This window comes from Acanthaster planci, linkage group LG01 (assembly GCF_054643075.1).
Source record: "Acanthaster planci isolate LZ-2023a linkage group LG01, COTS_SCS, whole genome shotgun sequence".
Taxonomy (NCBI): domain Eukaryota; kingdom Metazoa; phylum Echinodermata; class Asteroidea; order Valvatida; family Acanthasteridae; genus Acanthaster; species Acanthaster planci.
The window spans coordinates 15945491-15966596 of NC_141777.1; the positions used below are offsets into that span (position 1 = coordinate 15945491).

Below are 21106 nucleotides of genomic sequence, written 5' to 3' on the forward strand. Positions count from 1 at the left end.
CAAGTTTGTTTAGAAGTATGTATTATGATTGACTATATCAAAGGCCTTGGAGAGGTCCAGGAATAAACCAATTGTAACACAGGATGCATCTAAATTATAAGTTATTTTATCAATTAGGTGAATAATAGCATGTAAAGTTGAATGGTTTTCACGGAATCCAAATTGACATTCAGAAATTATGTCGTGTTCACCTAGAAAGTCCATTATACGATTGTGATTTATTCATTCAAGAATTTTTGAAAAAGTAGTAAGAACCGAGATAGGCCTATAATTATTTAATTGATCAAGATTACCACTTTTAAAAATAGGAGTGACCAACTTTCATATAATTTAGTACTACACCTGTCAATATAGACATGTTCACAATAAACCGTTTAGAGATCGCCCGGATCACTTCCTTAACCAGCGAAGGAAGGGTCAAGCTGAAGGTGCTTAGAAGGGTCAATATTTGGGACGGACTTTTTCCAATTATATATGAGATCATTTTTATTTAGGACAGCGTTTGATTTCGGTGTTAAAGAAAGGGATGTGATGGTCAACATTTTTTTTTGTTCCTAGTTTAGCTAATTTGTCAGCTTTTTCATTGCCAGGAATATCACAGTGGCCCGGAATCCATTCAAATCCTTGGTGCTGAATAGTAATGAGGGTATGTCGAATGTCACAGACGATTTCATTCTGGGGCAGGGGGTTAGCAATAGCTTGGATGGCACTTAAACAGTCACTGAATATACAAGAGTGAAGTGGATTGACGGTTTCTATCCATTCCACGGCTAAGAGGATAGCGAAAAGTTCAGCTGTGAAAATAGAGATATCGTTGTTAAATCTGACATTTTTGGAGTAGTTAAGTTGGGGAATATGCAGACTGCAGCCAACTGTCTTGAGGTCAGGATTAAAAGATCCATCAGTATAGATCCGAAGTTATTTGTGCCAAACCGTATTAATAACTTCTTTGCTGATACTTCCTCGCATGTTTGGGTCGTCATTGTATGAGATCCGGGAAAAGATTTCTGTAGATATGTTAGGATTGTAATAGTGCCAATATGGAAAGTTGTCAGTTAAAGGGAAAGTAACAAAGCGATTAATTATCTTCCCCGTATTTTTAATATTACCCTTTTCTTTGTCCAATTGTTTAGTATAATAATTACATTTAGAGGTGAATATAGCACGAGTTAAAATGTTTTTATAGCGTACGCATTTAGAACGATGTGCATCTGTGGGGAATTTGACATAAACCTATGATAAAGATTATTCTTACGTTCAATAGATTTACGTAAATTAACAGCAACCCAGAGCTCTGAAGACAAATGACACCGCATTTTATTTGGATCCTTCCATGATTTATTTGAACAGATAAAATCAGAGAAAATGTGTTTTCCTTAGAGGTGCCAAGACTTGTTTCTTTCCATATTCTATCGCCAATGGTTTTACATAACACAACTGTTTAATGGCAGAAGTGTGTGTATGCAGGCACAGCATTATGCTTGTGTAGTTATCATTAATAGGATTTGTGCGCGAAATAAATACTGTACGATAATGAAAGAGCTGATCATTGTGACTCACTTGCATATAAGCCGCACAGACAGCAAACTGTTTAGTGCGGGCGATGCACATATGTACATTCTACCCTGCCAGAAGTCTCTTCAATGCGTGTGCAAGCGGTTGGCGGATTATTACCAATGAGTTCCGCGTGCAGAAGTCGGCAAGGAAGTGCTGTGAAGACCTAGAAGTCATCATAAAAAGCTGTGAAGATTTAAGTCGGCAAAGAACTGCCATGAAGATTAATTAACTTACAAAAGCTGAGAAAGTCGCTAACTTGAGGAGTGTTGCGAAAATAATCATAAGTCGGCAGCGCTTCCACTTTCAAGGAAATTTCCTTATTTCAAGGAAATTTTTGCTCTCGAAGGAAATTATAAGTATAATAAATCTAAGGAAATTTTGAGGAAATCCCCCGAATCTAAAGAAATTCTAAGGAAATTACTAAATTCTGAGCAAATTCTTCAAATATTCTCAAAATTTGCAGCAAAGCCTACATTTCAAACTCTACAATAATATTCTGTCAGATTCAGGATGACTGGAAACAAGACTAGTAAAATAAAACTTTCTGAGTCTGCGCACAAGTTTGTCTGTTGCCATCATGCAGATCGATATCATCACACACACATGACGCACACAGCCTGATTTTTTTTTTCCCAAGACCGTGAGTGTTAGCATTATACTGACCTCTGCTTATAAATTATCATCCAGCAAACAAGCATAGTAGTTTTGGTAGTACTTGCATATTAGGCGTTTTGGTTGTTAACTAAAAAAACAAGGAAATCGGGAGGAAAATAAGGAAATTTGGCTCTGGGGATGGGGAAATTTTCATTTTGACTGTGAAGTACAGAGTCGGCAGAAAAGTGCCGTGAAGTTTAGCATTTTTCGAGGTCAGCGTAACTGCAGTTTGTACAAGTTAATTTCGACCAGCCGACCCAGCCAAATTACTGAAGCACGCGTAGCAACAATTATTTCTGCAGACCAGCATTATACAATGCATATAGGCTAGCTGCAGCGACCCGAGTCACTCATTCTGACCAGCGAGATGAACTAAATGTTGATAAATCTTTTGAAATAAATGCAATAGAGGCACCCAAGTGATTTTTAGAAATAAATGAGATAATTTTAAGTTGCATTCTGAACACAGCAGCTGTTTCCTCGAGTAATTCTCTTCATGTTCGATCACTTACTAACATGTATGCGTGCGCCTGCGCAATAGTCGAAAGAATGGTGAAACCTCCCTGGTATTGCCTGGACTGCCTCAACCTCCCCACCCCTACCCTTCCACCCCGCATCATTAGGAAAGTTGTTTGACACTTCGGATTTCTCCCCCTCGCTCGTTCCCGCCCCTTCCCCATCCGTTGACTTTGACTGAGACTAACAACATACAAGACAGCTTAAGTATACGGTGGGTATATACGCCAGGTTCCATCATTCTCTAACTCAACGGGTCCCCCTCAACCGTTACAATATTTCCATAATTTCAATTATTGGGATTTTCGATAAACACACAGAGAAAGTGTACTTAATAATTTTAATCTACAGGGGATACAATATTCAATGAATATTGCAAGTAATCATAATAAAAAAAGGCACAATATTTGTCAAATAAACGAGATCAAGCATTTGTTAAAAGCTAATGGCTACCAGCAAGTCTAATACTTAAAATGTACAATCTACACTTCCTGTTCCATAAAACATGGCGGCTGAGGATCTACATGCATCAATTATCTACCACAACGTTTATGTATCAGAGTCATCAACCATACTCCAAAAAGAGCTCAGGGTACCTACATCCAACTTTTATGTTTACTATGGGTTTTTTATTTTCTCAAGTAATTATCATACAATGAATGAGGTGCCAGCAAAATGGAGACACTGTAAACAGTAGTATTCAAAGTAATGTGCCTCCTCTAGTTTTGCTTTTTTCTTTTGTTACCTCTGAAAGGTATACAAGTAGCTTTGCACAGTGTCCTAACTGGCAGAATTTAAGACAGAAAAAGAAGACAGGGAGGTAAGAATTCAAAACGATTCAAATCAATAACATTCACAACATCTACATGTAGACATGGACTTTTTTTTTACAAAAAGTGCACCTGAAAATAACCTGACGAAGATTTCGTGAAATACTGCATGGCAAATACTGGAAAAGAAATAAAATTGAATTGTCCCGCTTTGTTTTATGTACAGCTTGTTGTAAATAGTACATTTACACAGACCTTAATGTTGAACTTTATTTGTAAGTAAAGATACGGTACACACATATTACTTGTAGAACACTAACTAGTGTTGAAGTTAGTGATGGTACTGCCAAGACAAGTTCGCAAAAAAATTAGTTGCAGATACATAGATCAAACCTTATCTCAAAGCCATAGGCCTAAATAAAAGCAAATCCAACACTTTGTGCCTACACATGTAAGCTATACTTTGGAACACACATGTACATGTAAATACATTAAATAATATGTAGGGCATTAAATCAATTTACATCAAATCACATTACATTTCCTCATATAGATTTGTATCTTAAACAACTTTCTTTCCACCTTATGCATGGTCAGGTTCATTTAGAAATTTGAATAGGATTGGATAGAAAAACCAAGATTACTTTATGGAGTTTTTTCCTGAACCAAGAGAAAATTATTGTGGGACTGGAACAAAATCTTCTTCGGAACAGGAACTTAATCTAATACTTGTTAATACTATGCATGTATTGCCGTAATAAATTACCCATATCATTTGTGCCCAATTAAGTTAGGATTTATCCATAGGTTCTGTTTTTATACACACACATTTAGCAAAAAGCAACCCCAAACCAAGTACATATGCGTAGGTCCTTGAAAAAATATTTGTTCCCTTGGTAAAAAAAGTAATACAGTGAAGATGAAATATGGTTTTCCCACAGGTTTTATTACCCAATATACTCCCTACACTACCGGAATGAAAACCCTAGAATTGCTTATCATTAAACAATCATAATCAAATTCATGGATTATTCTTTACGAATCCAAATTGTGGCATGTGTAACCGACCACTGATTTTTACGAGCTGTTTCTCTGATGAAGAAAGGCATGTTTTTGTCCTCAATCAGATCAAAGTCTGGACCTAGGATTTTCTTGAGTGTGTCAAAAGTTGTGACTGGCTGCTGATTTTTGTCCATGTAGCCACCAAGCCAATTGCTCTTCAAGAAAAAGAAAAAAACATGTACTGTAAATACACATACATTCTTTTCTTCACGGAAATCTGAATTCTCACTGATCTACGCAAAGCAAAATTATCTGAACATGAGGCTTTATCAATTAAGCAACAATTCCCGTCGGGGTGACACATTAAGCTTGCTACTGTATTTGTATGTGTCCAGTACCAAGTACACATCACTAATTCTGAAATATGCACATGGGCGCTGTTCACAGGGCATGAATATGATTTATCATCCTGGCTTTTCTACATGAAGTTCTCACTTCATGTAGGTTGCTTTACAAGTAGTGGACGGTAGAGTGCATCAACTTCACAGATTCTGTTTTGTATTTGATTCAAGGTTTTTTTTACCTGAATCTGTACCAACGTTTCTTCGCTGGTATGTCAAGAACATGTTTCATGGTGAAAGTCATGAGAGGTGCAGCATGGTGAAAGTTAATTAAAACATTAAAGACATGCATTTCTTTCCTTTTTAATTTCACAGATATTCACATTTGTTTCAGTTTGCATGTACATGTATACATGTATTTTGTTCTTTTGAACAAACACAGAGCTTACTTACTTTGGGTGTAAATTGTTCTAGCCAAGTGCAGGGTGTTGTCAACATGAGAATACCACCAGGTGCCACAAGGTTTGGTAGTCGATTCAAGAAATCGTAAGGGTTTGGTAACCGGCAGGTAAGGTTAGCAGCAACAACACAACCAAACTGGCCAATATCGAGAGGCAAGTTGCAGGCATCACCCTGCTGAAAATGAACTCGTGTGCGATCCTAATTTCAGAGAAAATCATTGAAGAATAAAGAAAAAATGACAATGCCGACAAATTAAGAGTTGGTTAATGTACACATAATTTTTAAGTATAAATAAGATTACTTACACGTAATTGCTGTCCCCCCTCCCTTGGTGCTATTATTGTTTCTTAAGTGTCTTAAATTCCCCAGGGGGGGTAAGTCCCCACCCCCCCTCATTAGATACTGCTCAACTACATGTACATGCACACTGTCTTTTACAGACAAGGCAAAGCCTAGAAAGGGTCACGTTATTCAATTAAAAAAAATTATTCATGAAACACAAATGTTGTCAAGGGTTCATTAACTTCTGTGACATAAAGCAGCAGGTTTTAATCCATGTTCAAAATTGCGTTAGATGAAAAACAAAAAAGTTGCATTTCCATTTACTGAACCAACACAGAAACGTATAAGGAATATCAGTGGTAAAACCACTAAATGAATCCCCCCAGAACCTACGTGTACAGGTATATTTTGTATGCATGTACATCTGTTTGCATTTTTTTTTTTTTAAATGCTAGACTGTTTGGCTTAAAAAAATAGCTCATTATTCTGGCCTGCATACCAACACAGAGCCATCTGCTTCATGAATTCCCTTTACGAAGTTTGCACTTGGTATTACATACGGTAATTACTTTGACCATAAGAGAACAAAATTCATAAATAACCAGGACCAAAGTGGGAAAAACTTTTCTACAATGACCTTGACCTTTGACCGCTAGGGTTTAAAACCAACAGGCTTCTGAAAGAAACTAAGATCAATTTACATACCAAGACCGAAGTTGATATCCACAATCCTTCTTGACTTTTTGGTAAGAAAACTTATTACTTGCACACACACATGACACCATGGGTGTGGGGACTACACTATGCGCAATAGTCATTGTGGAGACTAAGTTGTCACGATGTAAAAGTAACACAAGCGCACAGGAGAGAACTGAATGCCCCCTTAGCTTTGCTAGAGGGCATAAAGAAGGTTAACCATCATCCCATTGTGCTACTATTGGGAAACTGTAACAATATTTTGCTCAAAAAAAAAGAAGCAACATAAAAAATTTGTCACTGTACCTTTCCTATATGTTGTAACAGGAAACACAACTATTTTTTATTTGGGCTATATACATGTATATACACAAACACACACACACACACACATATGCACATACGATTGTAGGATCCACGATTGCCTTTAGTTGTGTGGACAAATCTCCTTCATCTTGAACAGAATAATCCAATGAACCCTGATCTTTCAAAACACAGCAGGTATCAATAAATGCCTGACTGTAGTCAATTCCTGTCACATGCTCAAAGTCACGAGCAAGTTCAAACACGGTTCTTCCAACTGCACATCCTATGTCCAAAGCTCTCCTTGGCACCTTCATCTGTAAACAATAAACAAAATCATTGCATTTTTTTTATGGTTTGAAACCACAGTTTCAGGTACATCCATTATATGTCATTCATGCAAAACAGTATTTGTTCCTTTGAGGCAACAATATTACTCAAAATCTAAAGAAGGGTGCCCAGGAGCAAACCTGATGAAGTTTCATCAGCGTGTTGGACTTGACTCCTTACTCCAAGACTAATCGTAGCTAAGTCTTGTTCTAAGATCATGTTTCATGTTCCTTTTTACTGTCACAAATAATTGGACTGACAGGTACTCTTGCGGATCTGAACAAGATTCGTATGTGTACTACCAGTGTACACTACCAGACAGGCTCTCTGCACAACCTACCATTACTGAAACATACACACAGTAGGAGTCTGTGTAATGTGTAAGTGGAGCAATTATTCATCCAGAGTGGGGGAAAAGGCCAAATACAAGCTTAGGGAGGCAACAGTTTTTCCTCCAAATGAGGGAAGGCAAGTTTTTGTGAATGTCAACCTCAGAACATATTGTAAGCTGCATAACTAATGAATATACCAATGCAGTTTCAGCTAATTGAATGTAGTGGATGTCCTGGATAAAACTTTAAACCAATCAAAAGCTGAATCAAATCACAATAAATCTAGACAGTACCCACTATTGATGAAACGTATATATAGGGCCCTGTTTATGGGTCTAGTCGTCTGCCATGAGTGTAGGACATCTTGTACCCGCAACAACTTGTAACCCAAGAGAAATTTACATTTTATCATAGCTTGTGGTGACATCACATCAGAATTATAGTATGGCATATCAAATGCAGTTTTTGATTGCTAATAATGCAGCTGTCTGTTTTGTGAGTAATCAGATTTTCTTCGGTTAGCTCTCGAAATAAGTAAGCTTTCTTGAAACTCTTGAGTGGTAATATGGGTCTGCATGCAGTCGTATGCTTCAGTAGTTGCAGTGCATGGCATAGGGTGGATAGGATGAAAGGTGGTGCAGCATCTCAGGCACTGTAAACGGCTTTACTGGGCTTGTTCGTGATTCACTCTAATTTTTAAAAAAATTCAGGCAGGAACCTCTGATTAGCAAGCAGTGAAAAGGGCTTTTCTTGTCTTTTTGGTGACTGACACACATTTCTGAAACTTGACTAGCGCAGAACCACCAATTTGCAGACAGTGAAAAGGGCTTTAATACTCCCCTTGTTCATGATTGATGCTAATTATCCGGGGAAAAAATTCACACAAAGAAAAAAGCCCAAAGTCAACCTATGGTGATACTGTCCAAAGGTTTTAATTAGTGGAGCACATTTATTAAAATGGTAAATCAGGTTAAGTGCAAGTAAAGTGCATTTGTTGTTACCAGGTATGAATTGTGCAGGGTACGAAGTGTCCCGGGTACGAGATATCTCAGGTATGAGTTGACTCGGATACATGTAGGAGTAATCCCGGGTGTGAAATTTTGGGAATGAGTTGTCCCCGCAACGAGATGTCCAAATACTGTCTGCCCTTCTTCATGGTAGGCATACTGACTGATACTGGTATTGCAGTGGATGAAAAACCCTAGAGTTAAACGTCAGTGGCCGTATAACTTGCCAGGTCCCTTATCTCGTCACTAACTTTGAAAATCAATCAGACTTGACAACAGGTGGTGAAATTAGGGACCTGATGACTAACGTCACATGGTCATGATCATTGAGGGTACTACCATTCAGCGACCATTATGACCATGCCATCATCAGGTCGGGACCAAACCGCAATTTAACAATGTCGCCAGACGTCATATTTATCAGGTCACTTGATAATGTCATTTGGGGGAAAATAACGGGACAACAATGCCAGCAGCCAACATGGCCGCCATGGCCGTTACTGTTAGAGTCTATGGCAAAACTATTTTTGATAGCTATTTTGAAAAATCGCCATGGTAATCATAAAATTTGCCATGGTATATCGATGAAGATTTTTAATGGCTACATTTTCATAAAGAAAGCTTTGGCAAATCTTCATTTTTTTCATGCTAACCTTTTCATTGGCAGAACTCACCTACCCACTGTAAGGAGGTAGGAAAACAAACTGAAAAATTTCCTCAATCTGCTTTTAGAGATTCCAAATAAAAGGAAAGTTTCACTTAGATCCTGGGTAGTATGTTTCCTGTTAATTTGAGCAAGCATAGCTACAGTTATGCTCAAAATTATTCATACACTTTGAAAAATAATATACTTTTCTAAATTTTTCATTTGTAAAAGCTATTATTAGAGGTACTTCTTCCACTATTCAAATCAATCAGACTTGACAACAGGTGGTGAAATAAGGATATAAGCCAGTGTATCGTGAATGCCTATAAAGAAGGCAAAGACTACAAGGTAATTTCAAAGCAAAATGAGGTTCCTGTTTCAACAATTCAGAGTATCATCAGGAAGCATAAGAGGTTCAACACAGTGAAAAACCTCAATGGGCGTGGCAAGAAGTGCAAAGTATCTCCTTGACTTGCCAGAAAAATCTGCTGGGAGGCCAACAATAACCTACGGATCACCACCAAGGCCCCAATTGATGCCCTTGACAAGGCAGAGACGAAGGTGTCACAGGCAACCATCCAGTGAGTATTGCACAAAGGAGGTCTCCACGGATGCAGGCCCAGGAAGACACCACTACTCAGAAAGAAACATAAGGAGGCTCATCTGGTATTTGCTACCGGTACAACACATCTGAAGCAAGATCCTACCTTTTAGTCATCAGTCCTGTGGTCTGATGAGACAAAGATCAAGTTGTTTGGCCACATGGATATTGATTATGTCTGCAGGACGAAAGGAAAAGCATACAAGCCGAAGAACAAAGTCCCAACCGTAAAGCATGGTGGTGGCAACATAATGCTATGGGGTTGCTTCTCCGCTAGTGGCACTGGGAACCTCATTAAGATACAGGGCATCATGAAAATGGAGGATTATTTCAAGATACTTGATAACAATGTGAAAGCGTCTGCTGAGAAACTCCAGCTTGGACCTGATTGGACGTACCAGCTTGTTCTTGCTTGCACGTTTTGCATTTCGCTAAAGTTCGTCGAAGAATTCCACTGACTTTTGTTTGAATTTTGATACGCCCAATGTTGTGAGTCCACGTTTTGGGTTACTTGTAATTACAGCTCATGTGTTACAGATTAAGATGCATAAGGAGGGAGGTACATGTAGAAATAATCATTTTGGGCATGATGAACATCACATACATGTATATAAATTTGGCATGTCAGACCATGCAGTCAGTTCCACACATGTGCACGTATAGCGTATTAGGAATAAGAAGATTTGGCATTGAGTTTAGATATTTAATGTTGAAGTATGTCCGTATTGTTGATTACAGAGTGAACCACAGAGTCACAGTTACTGCGCACACTAAAACAGCACTGTTAGACTTGCTGTCAGTCACAACTCGTCATTAAAGTGGCATGATACAAGGTAAATTACGTCACCGTCTTTTGAATTTTCTGAGAGTTTACCAGTCACAACCATCATGAGGCAGACATGAAAAACAAAGGTCACGCTACTGACTATTAAGAAGAGACTTTGGACTTAAAATCTGGGGTACGAATAATTTTGACCAGGAGCAAAAACAAACCTGGGTCCTATCTCTTATTATGCAAATGAAGTTTAACCACCACACATGTGGGTTGGTGTACTACAACAAATAGACAAAAGTCAGAGTGGAAGTACCAACACAATAGCTTTTACAAATAAAGAATTTAGAAAAGTATGTTATTTTCCAAAGGGTATGAATAATTTTGAGCACAACTGTAGGCCTATTCCTTTTCAGACAGAATTCCAAATATATTTTGGTACAAAAGTAAACGTTTCTTTTCAAAACAAGTACAATGTAAAAAAGGCATTCTTGCAAGTTTATGTGTCTTCCCAACACCAAGAAACAAAATTAACAACCATGTACATGTATCAAACACAAGAGACAAGCTGACATAGCTTTTCAAATAAGTTATTACTTCTTGACCAAGGAAATTCCATACAAGTTGTTGAAAATCAAATAAATGAAAGGGAAACATGGTAACGAATCAGCTTCTTATGAGATAAGTGTAGCATATACAGCATCAATAAAAATACTGTAAACTGCTTTTCAGAAAAAGAAAACATTCCAAGAAATGGCATGTATATTGAAAGGAGCATACCTTTTCAAATACCTTTTCTGTGTAACCCATACTGATACATGCTGGTAATATAAACGTTTAAAATGAACTGATACAGCTGCAAAGACATTTAGCTCAGCTCCTGCTCCATGTACATGAACAGAGAACAAGAAAACTTATTGCAAGAAAAGGCAGGTACAGTATATTGAAAAGCGCATACCTTTTTAAAATACCCTTTTCTGTGTAAACCCATATTAGTACATGCAAGTAATATACATGTAAGTATATGTACTGTACGTATAAAATGAACTGATACAGCTACAAAGACATTTAGTTAAGCTCCTGCTCCATGTACATGAAAGACAACTACATGTATCATTTTGGGCACAAATTAAAAATAAAACTTTAACACTGACTACCTAAAACTGGCAAACAAACAAAATCTGTTTGCTCACTACCCTGACACATTTAGTACATTTACAGTTTGCACAGTAATGTTGAAGACTCTGACGTAAGTCACAAAGTCATGTTCTCTTTCAAATTTTGAATATTTATACAGAAGTTGTTTTAAGTTTAATTTCGAAAATGACTTGCAGCAGTTCCCCTTGATGGTCAGTTAAAAAACATGGAACGTTGAAAGATGCATAAAACGACTATTCTGCTGCAACTTGTACCATTTTCTTAAACTTATGGGAAGTCTTTACACTCATCCAGGAAACTGTAAATAGACAAGTGATCACTTGGCTCTAATAGCATGTAAAGTTGGAGACAACAAACTCCTCATCACATGTACATGTACCTTGGAAATTCGTACCTCGAGTTAAGACCACTCGTACCTTCATGTTATCAGTTTGGTTGTAACTTCCTTGCTCTTCCTTTGCAGCATGTTCAAGATCAGATTTGATGAACATATCAAGGCAAAATCTTTATGAATCTCCCAGAGAGATCTCGAGCGCCAGCATGATTTTCTGCATAGTGCCTGCTGCTGGCATTTGCGTCGTCCGTTTATGTGACAGGGCTTTGTCAAACAACCTGACTGTTTACCAACTGGCGTCCGTATATGGAACTCTGTCCGAAATGAGCGATAAACTTACCACGCCATCTTGGCCAGCAGCTGAAGTAGAAGTAGAAGTGCATTGAACTTAAGTTGGAAAAACACCCAGCAAACTCTCGAAAATCCTTGCGCAAATCTCGCTGCGAAACAGTGTGAAGAGGGCTAGCGCAGCACACAAATAAATTGCCTGTGGTGACCTTGTCTGCAGTGCTAGTGGCAGCGGTAATGAGGTTGTTAACGCCCCAACTATAGCATAAGTCCCAACTATAGTTGGGAAACAGTGTGAAGAGGGATAGCGCTGCACACAAATAAATTGCCTGTGGTGACCTTGTTATGCCCCAACTATAGCATCAGACCCAACTACATTTGGGCCCGTCTCAACTACAGTTGGGCCCGTCCCAACTACAGCAGAGAGATCATGTGTGCATGTTTCCAGCATGTGCCAAAGTCACATCATTTACAAATGTCATGTCACTGGTCATAGGGCTGGATGAAGTGCCACATTTTAGATGAATTGTGTCAAGTGTGAGACACACTGACTTGAATAATGGCTTGGATAATGTTGAGGCATTTCCCACAGACACTACTGGTCTACAATAGTTGGGCCAGCCCAACTGCAATACTACAGTTGGGACTTATGCTATAGTTGGGGCGTTAACAACCTCATTACCGTTGCCACAAGCACTGCAGACTGGCGCGGGTTATGCGATGTGCATGGACTACCGTCGTCACGCGTCGCTAGACATTGGTTTGGTCCCCTACCTGAGCATGTACATGTAATGTGAACTCGTACAGCTCGAATTCTCCCAACCATGCATAAATGGATACTCGAAATACCTTATTTATTTTACTCCTGTACACCTTTAGGCACTCATCTGCAACCCTTCGCGCGAAATCCACCGAATTCGTTGGGCCAAAGTCATACCGTAAGACCTCTCTTGGAGACCCGTAATGAAACACTAAATACTGATTCACAAGTTTAGTTGTTTCGTAAACGTTCTCCTTCGCTTGCCGTTCACTATCTATAGTAAGCAGTTTGTATGTGGAATAAACTGCAACACCAGATGTTGCTAGAAGAGCAGTTGATATGATTGTAGGAAGGCGTTCCATGGCTTGTGACAACATTTTCTATTTTCAGAAAATGGCAATCTCCAACCGACTTTTCCCTGCACACGTGTATAGCTTTGTGTGACTGCCGCGCCAAGCGCATTAGAGTACTGTACATGTACTACTAGTACATGTACATCTAGATGTACGTGAAGTGCACGCATGCGTGAACGATGGTGTAATTTAGGCACGCACAGCGCATGCGTGCGCTCTTACATGCCATTTATTAATAGTCCGGTTCCACCATACATATACAAATGGTATACATGTACATGTATTTCTGTCCCAGTATGGTGTACTTTTTACGACAAACATTTCTCTCTCTTAAGCACCATCAGGGCGACGCAACTACACGAAGAGACGGCAAGACGGCTCCCTTGCGTCGTGCCGTCGGGTCGCACCCGTAGCCTTCTTGCCATTTTTTCTGCCTAAACGTCGCCCTGCCGTCGCCTGTCGCGTCGTGCTGTCGTGCGTCGCGTCGTACGTCGTGTCGTGCATCGCGTCACATATTACGTTGCCTGACGGACTTTGCCTTAAGCATTTTCAAAAAACGCAATTTCCCGCTAGAAGAAATTTGGATTTTACTTTGGCAACTCTTCGTGGCGCGTCAAAAGTGGACAACTAAAAACTTCGAATTCCCACTGGCAAAATTACTGTCATGCTCAAAAAGCGGACAACTCCATTTTCTCATTTTTTTGCCACTGGGTTTGGGGAATTTGCGTATAGCAATTTCAAAAACTTACTTTTCTGCCAGCAAAAATTGGGAATGTACTTAAATAAATCTTCGTAGCCCGTCAAAAGTGGACAAGTAAAAACTTCAAATTTTATTTGATGCTCCCAAAGAGGACAACCCCATTTTCTCTTTTTCTGCAAGTATCGTAGATGTTCGGGGTTTTTGAAGTTGCGCCATCCCTTTTCATAAATCCCAATTGCTGCTAGCAGAAATTTGGATTTTCTTTTGCCAACGGCGGGGTGGTCCAAAAGTGGACAAGTTGAAAACTGAAACGACCGCTGCGCTCCCTACGCTCAGAATGAAACGGTCTTGAGAAGATGAGCAGCCAACATTAACGGTAGAGGGTCAATGGTCCGCATCTGACACGTCGACGGATGGCTTCACAGTTCGAGAAAATGTGGGTGATTCCTATTGAGAAACTTGCACATAGGAAAGGGGCCGTCCAAAGCCTGACAGTCCTACATGCGACTTCCCAGTACACCGTGTAATTCGAATGACGGTGGTGGCTTGCCGTCGGGAATTTCTATTTTTAAATAAATGAGCGCATGGTGATATGTCCCCTAAACGATGCTATAGCTAGAATGAACCACTGTGTCCATTCCAGTAGAATAATTGAATTTGCTGTGGGACGAAAACAGGTTGTAATCGAAAAAGTCATCTCAATAGAAGAAGCTAAGAGCTGTTTAATCAAGTGAAATCAAGAGTTTCAAAAACTTGGGTTTGCTGAAATAATTTTGACATCCCACAAATAATTCCAAAACACGTATTCAGTCAGTAATTCCAATAACAAAAAAGGATAGCCACGTAGAAAATAGATCTTTCCTCCATTACATTAGTCGGTCACTGATATGACATCAAAGATTTAATTTAATATTTATCATTCAAATCTTTGTTCGAAACATCAATACATGTGGGCAGTTATAGTGGAGGCCTTGGTCATTAATATGAAGACAATTGATTCAAAGTGACAATGTGAAGAGATATTAACGCAATGAAAACACAAACTTGCAATTGACGGCCCAGAGCAGTCATCTGATACATGTACTGTGAAATGTGAAAAAAACCCCCAAATCTTAGTATATCTGAATATCAACAAATTGGTTGTTCACTTTTGCTACTCCGAGTAACTTCCTCCATAATCAGTTCATAATTTTTGTCAGTCTTAGATATATAGTTTTCAACAATTTCCTATAGAATAATACTCCCCCGATAAATCCCATAAAAGTCACATCCTTGACGTGAAGAAGGTCCAATTTTTATCACAAAATCGGCTAAATGGAAATACAAGTTCCACGAAAAAGGCCGATCACGTTTGTAGTACTACTACATGTAAAAAGGACCGTCACTCTCGCAGCCTCGCAACTTTCATCCACCACATGTTTTTTTCAGGGTCGGTGATGCCAATCTTCCCAAGACCGTTCTATTTCAACGTAGGGAGAAAGTGTCCTTCCAGTTTTTAACTTGTCCACATTTGGACCACCCCACCGTTGGCAAAGTAATATCCAAATTTCTGCTTGCAGAAAATTGGGTTTTATGAAAAGGGGTGGCACAACTTCAAAAAAACCGAACATCTTCGATACTTGCAGAAAATGAGAAAATAGGGTTGTCCTCTTTGGGAGCATCAAATAAAATTTGTCAGCAGAAATTTGAAGTTTTTACTTGTCCACTTTTGAAGTGGTACGAAGACTTCTTTAAGTAAATTCCTAATTTTTGCTAGCAGAAAATTGGGTTTTTTAATATGCTCTACGTAAATTTCCCGAACCCGAAAATCTACTAGCAAAAAATGAGAAAATGGGGTTGTCCACTTTTGGAGCATGACAGTAAGTTTGCCAGTGGGAATTTGAAATTTTTAGTTGTCCACTTTTGACGTACCACGAAGAGTTGTCACAGCAAAATCCAAATTTCTCCTAGCGGAAAATTGCGTTTTTTGAAAATGCTTCAGGCAAAGTCCAAAATCTTGAAACTCTACAAACAGAAAAAGAGAAAATGAGGTTGTCCACTTTTGACGCTCCATACCTAGGCTGGAAGGCACCTACTTCTCAGTGCTATAGTGTTGTAGATGGCGCCCGCGACCGACTGTCAGCAACGTAGTCAATCACAGTCGGCATAATCTGGCAGCAATCGGCAACGTCCAAAGTGTGGCCTAACCAGGATGAGGGGTTTTCCCAATTTTCCGGGCAGTCCTAAAATTTCAGAATTGAGAAAGCTCTGCATCGCTTCGGGACAGTGTAAAAAGCTCTGCATTACGGTTATGAGCGACGTCCGCGAACCGGTCGGTAGATGGCGCTTCGTCTTATATTTATTACCTATTTCGTCCTATGTATTTTACATTTTGCTCTACATCACAAGCGGTCTGGTGTAAAGGTAGGGGCGCCTCGTCCCATTTATTAGTTTGGTTCTATATTTATTACTTTCGTCGTTTATATAGGAGTTTGTTTTATGTTTATTAGTTTTCGTCCTGTATAAACCACCTTGTCCCTTAAATGTATTTTTTGTGTTATACACAGATTGGTTTCGTACTTAGTTTCGTCCTGTATATTTGTTTCGTTTTAGATTTATTTCACTTTCGTCCGATAAATTAGTTTCGTTTGATTTTTGTGTGTGCTAATAAAGTCATAAAGGGTGCCTCATTGATCAAAATGTTCCCCTGTATGACCATCTACACTTATGCTCAGCGCATCACATTCCACGCGCAACCCGGTTGCACCATAGATGATGTTCCTAGTTCTATGAGATGACAATCACATAGCTGGTAACCTTCGTTTATTAAGCAAGTTTTTTTGTGCTTAAGCAAATTATTGGCCCCAGAATATATACTTATTCATTCATGACGTAGGCCGTTTTCCAATACTCGACTTCGTCTCCGTCTCAGGCGTCGTTCCCAAAACCAATCCCCGATTGTGGGCCTGAAGCGTCAAGTTAAATTACATTGGATTACTGTAATTTTTTATTTGATGTTTTGTGGCACTATTACACTATTTACTGGGCGTACAAATTCAAAATCAGCTTGTAAAAAAACAGTTGAAACCTGAGATGGAGCCGAAGTTGAGTATTGGAAAACGGCCTATATAGTTGCGTTGCTGAGTGGCTGCCGGACGTCTTCCATGCAGTGTGGAAGATCCGGCCATGTCGCACAGCCCCTGTCTGGATCGCACAGTTATAGGGGTGCAGTGTCCCAATTGAAGAAAAATTCTTCGCCACTGCAGGCCGAGGCGCTTAAAAAGTACCCGTCAGTGGCGTACCTAGCATTTTACTGGGGGGGGGCACAAAGGGGCACCAGCATCTTCATGGGGGGGCACCAGCTTTCAGTGTTGTATTTTTTTTGGGGGGGCATTTTTTTTAAGCCTTGCTCAGTTTCCATTCCTCATTTTTTTCAGTGGGTGGGGGCACCGGGAATTTGCGGGGGCACGTGCCCCCAGTCCCCCCCCGTGGCTACGCCACTAGTATCCCTGCAGATTCTTTCTAAAAGAGGGGTCTGTGGGGCCAAGAAATTGTGGGACTGTGTAAGTATGGCCCAGGATCATCTCTGTAGATTCAGGGGGCACCCATCGGGGGGGGGATGCAGACAAAAATGTGATTGAAAATTTGTCAGAAGAGCCTGAAAAAGGTGAGACGTGTCATTTTAAAAAATGGCTGCTGAGAAGACTTTGGAACATTCACTTGGGGGGTAGTTTGTTTTGGGTGGATGATTGAAAAACAATTTATTGGGTAACCTACTAAAAATTGAAAAACAAATGAAACCCAAAAGACCAAACAACACATTGCTTTTTGTTTGAGAGGCCTTGTGGACCTCAGTTGCCTGCCATGGTGCTTCAAACTTTGTTGATTTTACACTATTTTCAATGGAGCTTGGATTGGTTCGGTGAACCCATCATGAACCCGCGCTCGGCGGCGGAAAATTAGTCAGTCCCACGTGATGAGGTGTTCATTGCGACTGTAGCCTGAATCGTGTTACTTCGAGTGTCTTGATTAGTTAGTGTTGTCCTTCATATCTCAAGTTAGTGATCTTCTGTTTGTACTTCTCTTTAGTCAGTCCGGTAAATTCGTATAGTCAGTCGCATTTGCAATGTGTCCATTTGGTTCACTAGTCGAAACGCCCGACATAAACCTTCCTAGGCGCCACCTAGGCCTAACAGTGATTTGAATAAAGACACACAGAGACCAAAAATAAGCAAGTTCAGTTTGTGTTTAAGAAATACTGTGGAGAGTGCAAGACCCAACTGTTACTCCCCCCCCCGTGCTGTCCTGAAAGGCCGTGTGTGTGACCGGACGCAGTGCGACCGCCTGGCGCGGCAGGAGACTTCCCTAGAACAGACCTGTACCCCTGGCCTTCTCCACAGCCGCTCGTTGGGTCGGCCGAGGTCAAGCCCGGGCGTCGTCGACTTGGACCGCCACAATTAGAGGAAAGTTCTCTAAACATTTAAATTATTTATTCGCCAACTAACTGTTACATAATAAAATGTATATTTTTCCAGATTTGACAATATACAGAAACAGCAACAGAATCATGAGAGAATAAAAAACAGAGAAGTATTTATTATATATAACTTAATGAGTATGGACATCAACAATCGGATTATAGACCAAACAAATAAAAAAAACCTCAAAAGTGAGCAAAATTGAGAACAATACGCATCAGAAAGATCACTTTTGATTGTAGTTGATCCTGCACACTTGGAAGATTGTTCATGAACAACTTTATTCAAAGTTTAATTGTTTCAAAAAATTAGCAACAGTACGCATTACAAAAACATGAATATTAACAGATTCAACTAAAACCTATTTGAAATGTTCCAGGACGCACTCTCGTAGGCAGTGTTCCGAACAAAATAATACGACATCACGCGCACGGCTTCCACAAATTATTTGTCTTTGCCGAGTGAATTCGCCTCAGTCCTCAAGTGTTTGTTTCATGGAATTCTATACATAAAGACAAATAAAACAAAGTCAATAAAAAAGCTGAGGGGCATATAAGCTGAATAGTTTCCAATAAAAGGATCCTCCTAATAAAAACGACGTAGTTTCTGAAATTTGAGTGGAAACCGATCGCTAGAGATAGGTTTGTAAATAAAACTCCCGCTAAATAAGTACAATACATGCATTCAGAATCACTTTCACATTAGTTTGGCCTATTGCAATCGGTGTGATTTTTGTTTTAAAAAATGAAACTTACGACTGAAAGGCAAGTACAGCTGTGCGGTTATCAACAGTCCAGACTAAGGGCATCCAACAGCCGTGCAATTCCGAACGTTTCAGCAATTTTCCCTTTTAAAAGAGAGAGAAATTGGAGCCAGACCAATTTCCCCGTGCGCAGAATACGTGTTGCGCGCGCGCGCGCCGGTCTGGTGTGACGACTCTAATCCACTCCGAGCGGAACTAAAGAGGGTGTGTTTTTGTCGTACTCACCTCATAGGCGCGCCATGAGCCGCGCAAGTATGTATATGCGCATTTGACGCGGAGCACCCTGAGTACGCGTGACTACTTTATGATCTTTGGGTATACCATTGATCTCTATTATAAATGTAGATCAATGGGGTAGACGCAAAGAACGCGTGCAAGAACCCGCTTGTAACCACGTCTTCCTTTGGCCGATTGGGGGTGCACTTCCGCTCGGGGCGGATTCAAACTTTCACAAATGAAACGCGTGCGTGCACAAGATGGAGGGCGCCGTGTCTTATCCAGTCTTTAAAAGAGATCAATGGGTAAAAGGGTCAGGGGTCCCAAGTTGAGAACCCGGCATTTTCGATTTCATTACACTTACAGTAGTGAACCTTGTATGTATGGGCATTTGCCAGTCGTCGTCAGGTCCTGATTTTTCCTAGATTCTCCGCTAGGGAGATTACCGTGGAGTCCTTCAGTTACATTCTGCATTTCGCCCGATATTGATTTCGGCAAAAGGCGATTTTCGATTTCAGTGTGAAATCAAATATTGTAGGATGAACAGCTGCCATTTTTATATATATGTGAGTTAACGTTCAACAGCTAGCCTAATACCCGGGCGAAGAGTAACCTCATGCGGTCTAAGAAATGCAAATCTGTGCTTTGCATATTTCTTAGACCGCATGAGGTAGCTCTTCACGTTGATATCGAGCGGCCAGGTGCGCGCTGCATGCCGTGCGCTGCGCTGAATGCCTTGACCAAGGCTCTTCTGGAGAGTTTACTCCTGCACCCAAGTGCAATTAGCATGCAACCTACTAGTGTTAACAGGAGTAAATGCGCGCACGCACCCTCGGGGTGTACTCAAGCAAGTAGGCCAGAAATATATGTCCGCCCGAAATATATGTCCGCCGAGCTCGTTAATAAAAGTTATACACTCAAATATTCTATATTAGAGGGTTCTTTGAGAGATGGAATTGGGGCATTAAAGAAATATGGCACTATGAACCTCTGGCCTGGAATCGAGGCTTCCAATTCTGAGTAATTTGGATGCAACCAGGTCCAAAAGTGGCACTATTTAGCCGCTTCGCAGAGAGATGCATTTTCAAAATGGCTACTTTTCCGGGCAGTGAACTTCCTTTGTTTTTTGAGAAGTCTGCTTTGGCTGAGAATTTCTCAAATATTAATGTCAATTAACCACTACAAATTTAAAGGAAATTGAAAGAAAACATGTCAAATGGGCTAAAGCTGAAAAACTGTATGTACAAACGTGCATAAAATATATATAAAAAGAGCAAATGAACAATGAAAAGAGTAAATCACGGGCAGTGAAATTCATATTGTAGCGCTGGCGGGTCCGGCCGGTGGGGACGCCAGCTCTGACCCGCATGGAGTTGGCTGGCTGCCCGCGCTGGTTGCGAACGGCCCGCGGTTTTCCCGCCTCGCGCCTGCGCAGTCCCTGCTGGGAGGTGCCATGTTGAATTTGACCTAAAAAGACGGATTATTTGTGGACGAGAGATTAAAGCAGATTTCCTGACAAAAATAGCGAGTTGCGGCTGAGTGTCGTTCTTTACAGCGTCGAACCCTGTTCAGCAGGACACGCTACAACTGGTGGCAGCGGCGAGACGCTGGATAGCTGTAAAAAGACAGGTAAACTCTTCGCCTTTTCTGTGTCATGGAATTGGTGGATGATTTTGGTCGGGTGCCGGACTCCCTAGACAGCGGCAGCACAGGCCAGTGCGGGGCCTCGTGATCGGGGGCCCAGACTGTGAAGGCGACGTGGAACTCACCTGGGTTGGCGGGCGAGCTGGAGTCGTTCCTCGCGGG

At 40.4% G+C, this 21106-nt stretch overlaps 1 protein-coding gene across 2 annotated transcripts; it reads right to left on the minus strand.

Annotated features, from left to right (window-relative positions):
* Positions 1–3050: 3050 nt before the first annotated feature.
* On the minus strand, positions 3051–13299 carry LOC110988544 (uncharacterized). Of its 2 annotated transcripts, none has more exons than XM_022252179.2 (4): positions 12901–13299; positions 6685–6900; positions 5294–5500; positions 3051–4714 (listed from the first exon to the last, which is right to left on the minus strand). In XM_022252179.2, the coding sequence occupies exons 1-4, from the start codon at positions 13186–13188 to the stop codon at positions 4526–4528; spliced, it is 900 nt and encodes a 299-aa protein (XP_022107871.1). In that variant the 5' UTR covers positions 13189–13299; the 3' UTR covers positions 3051–4525. The 2 variants fall into 2 exon arrangements, with proteins under 2 accessions (XP_022107871.1, XP_086997346.1); XM_087141220.1 differs by lacking the exon at positions 12901–13299 and adding an exon at positions 11846–12071.
* Between the last annotated feature and the right edge of the window lie 7807 nt (positions 13300–21106).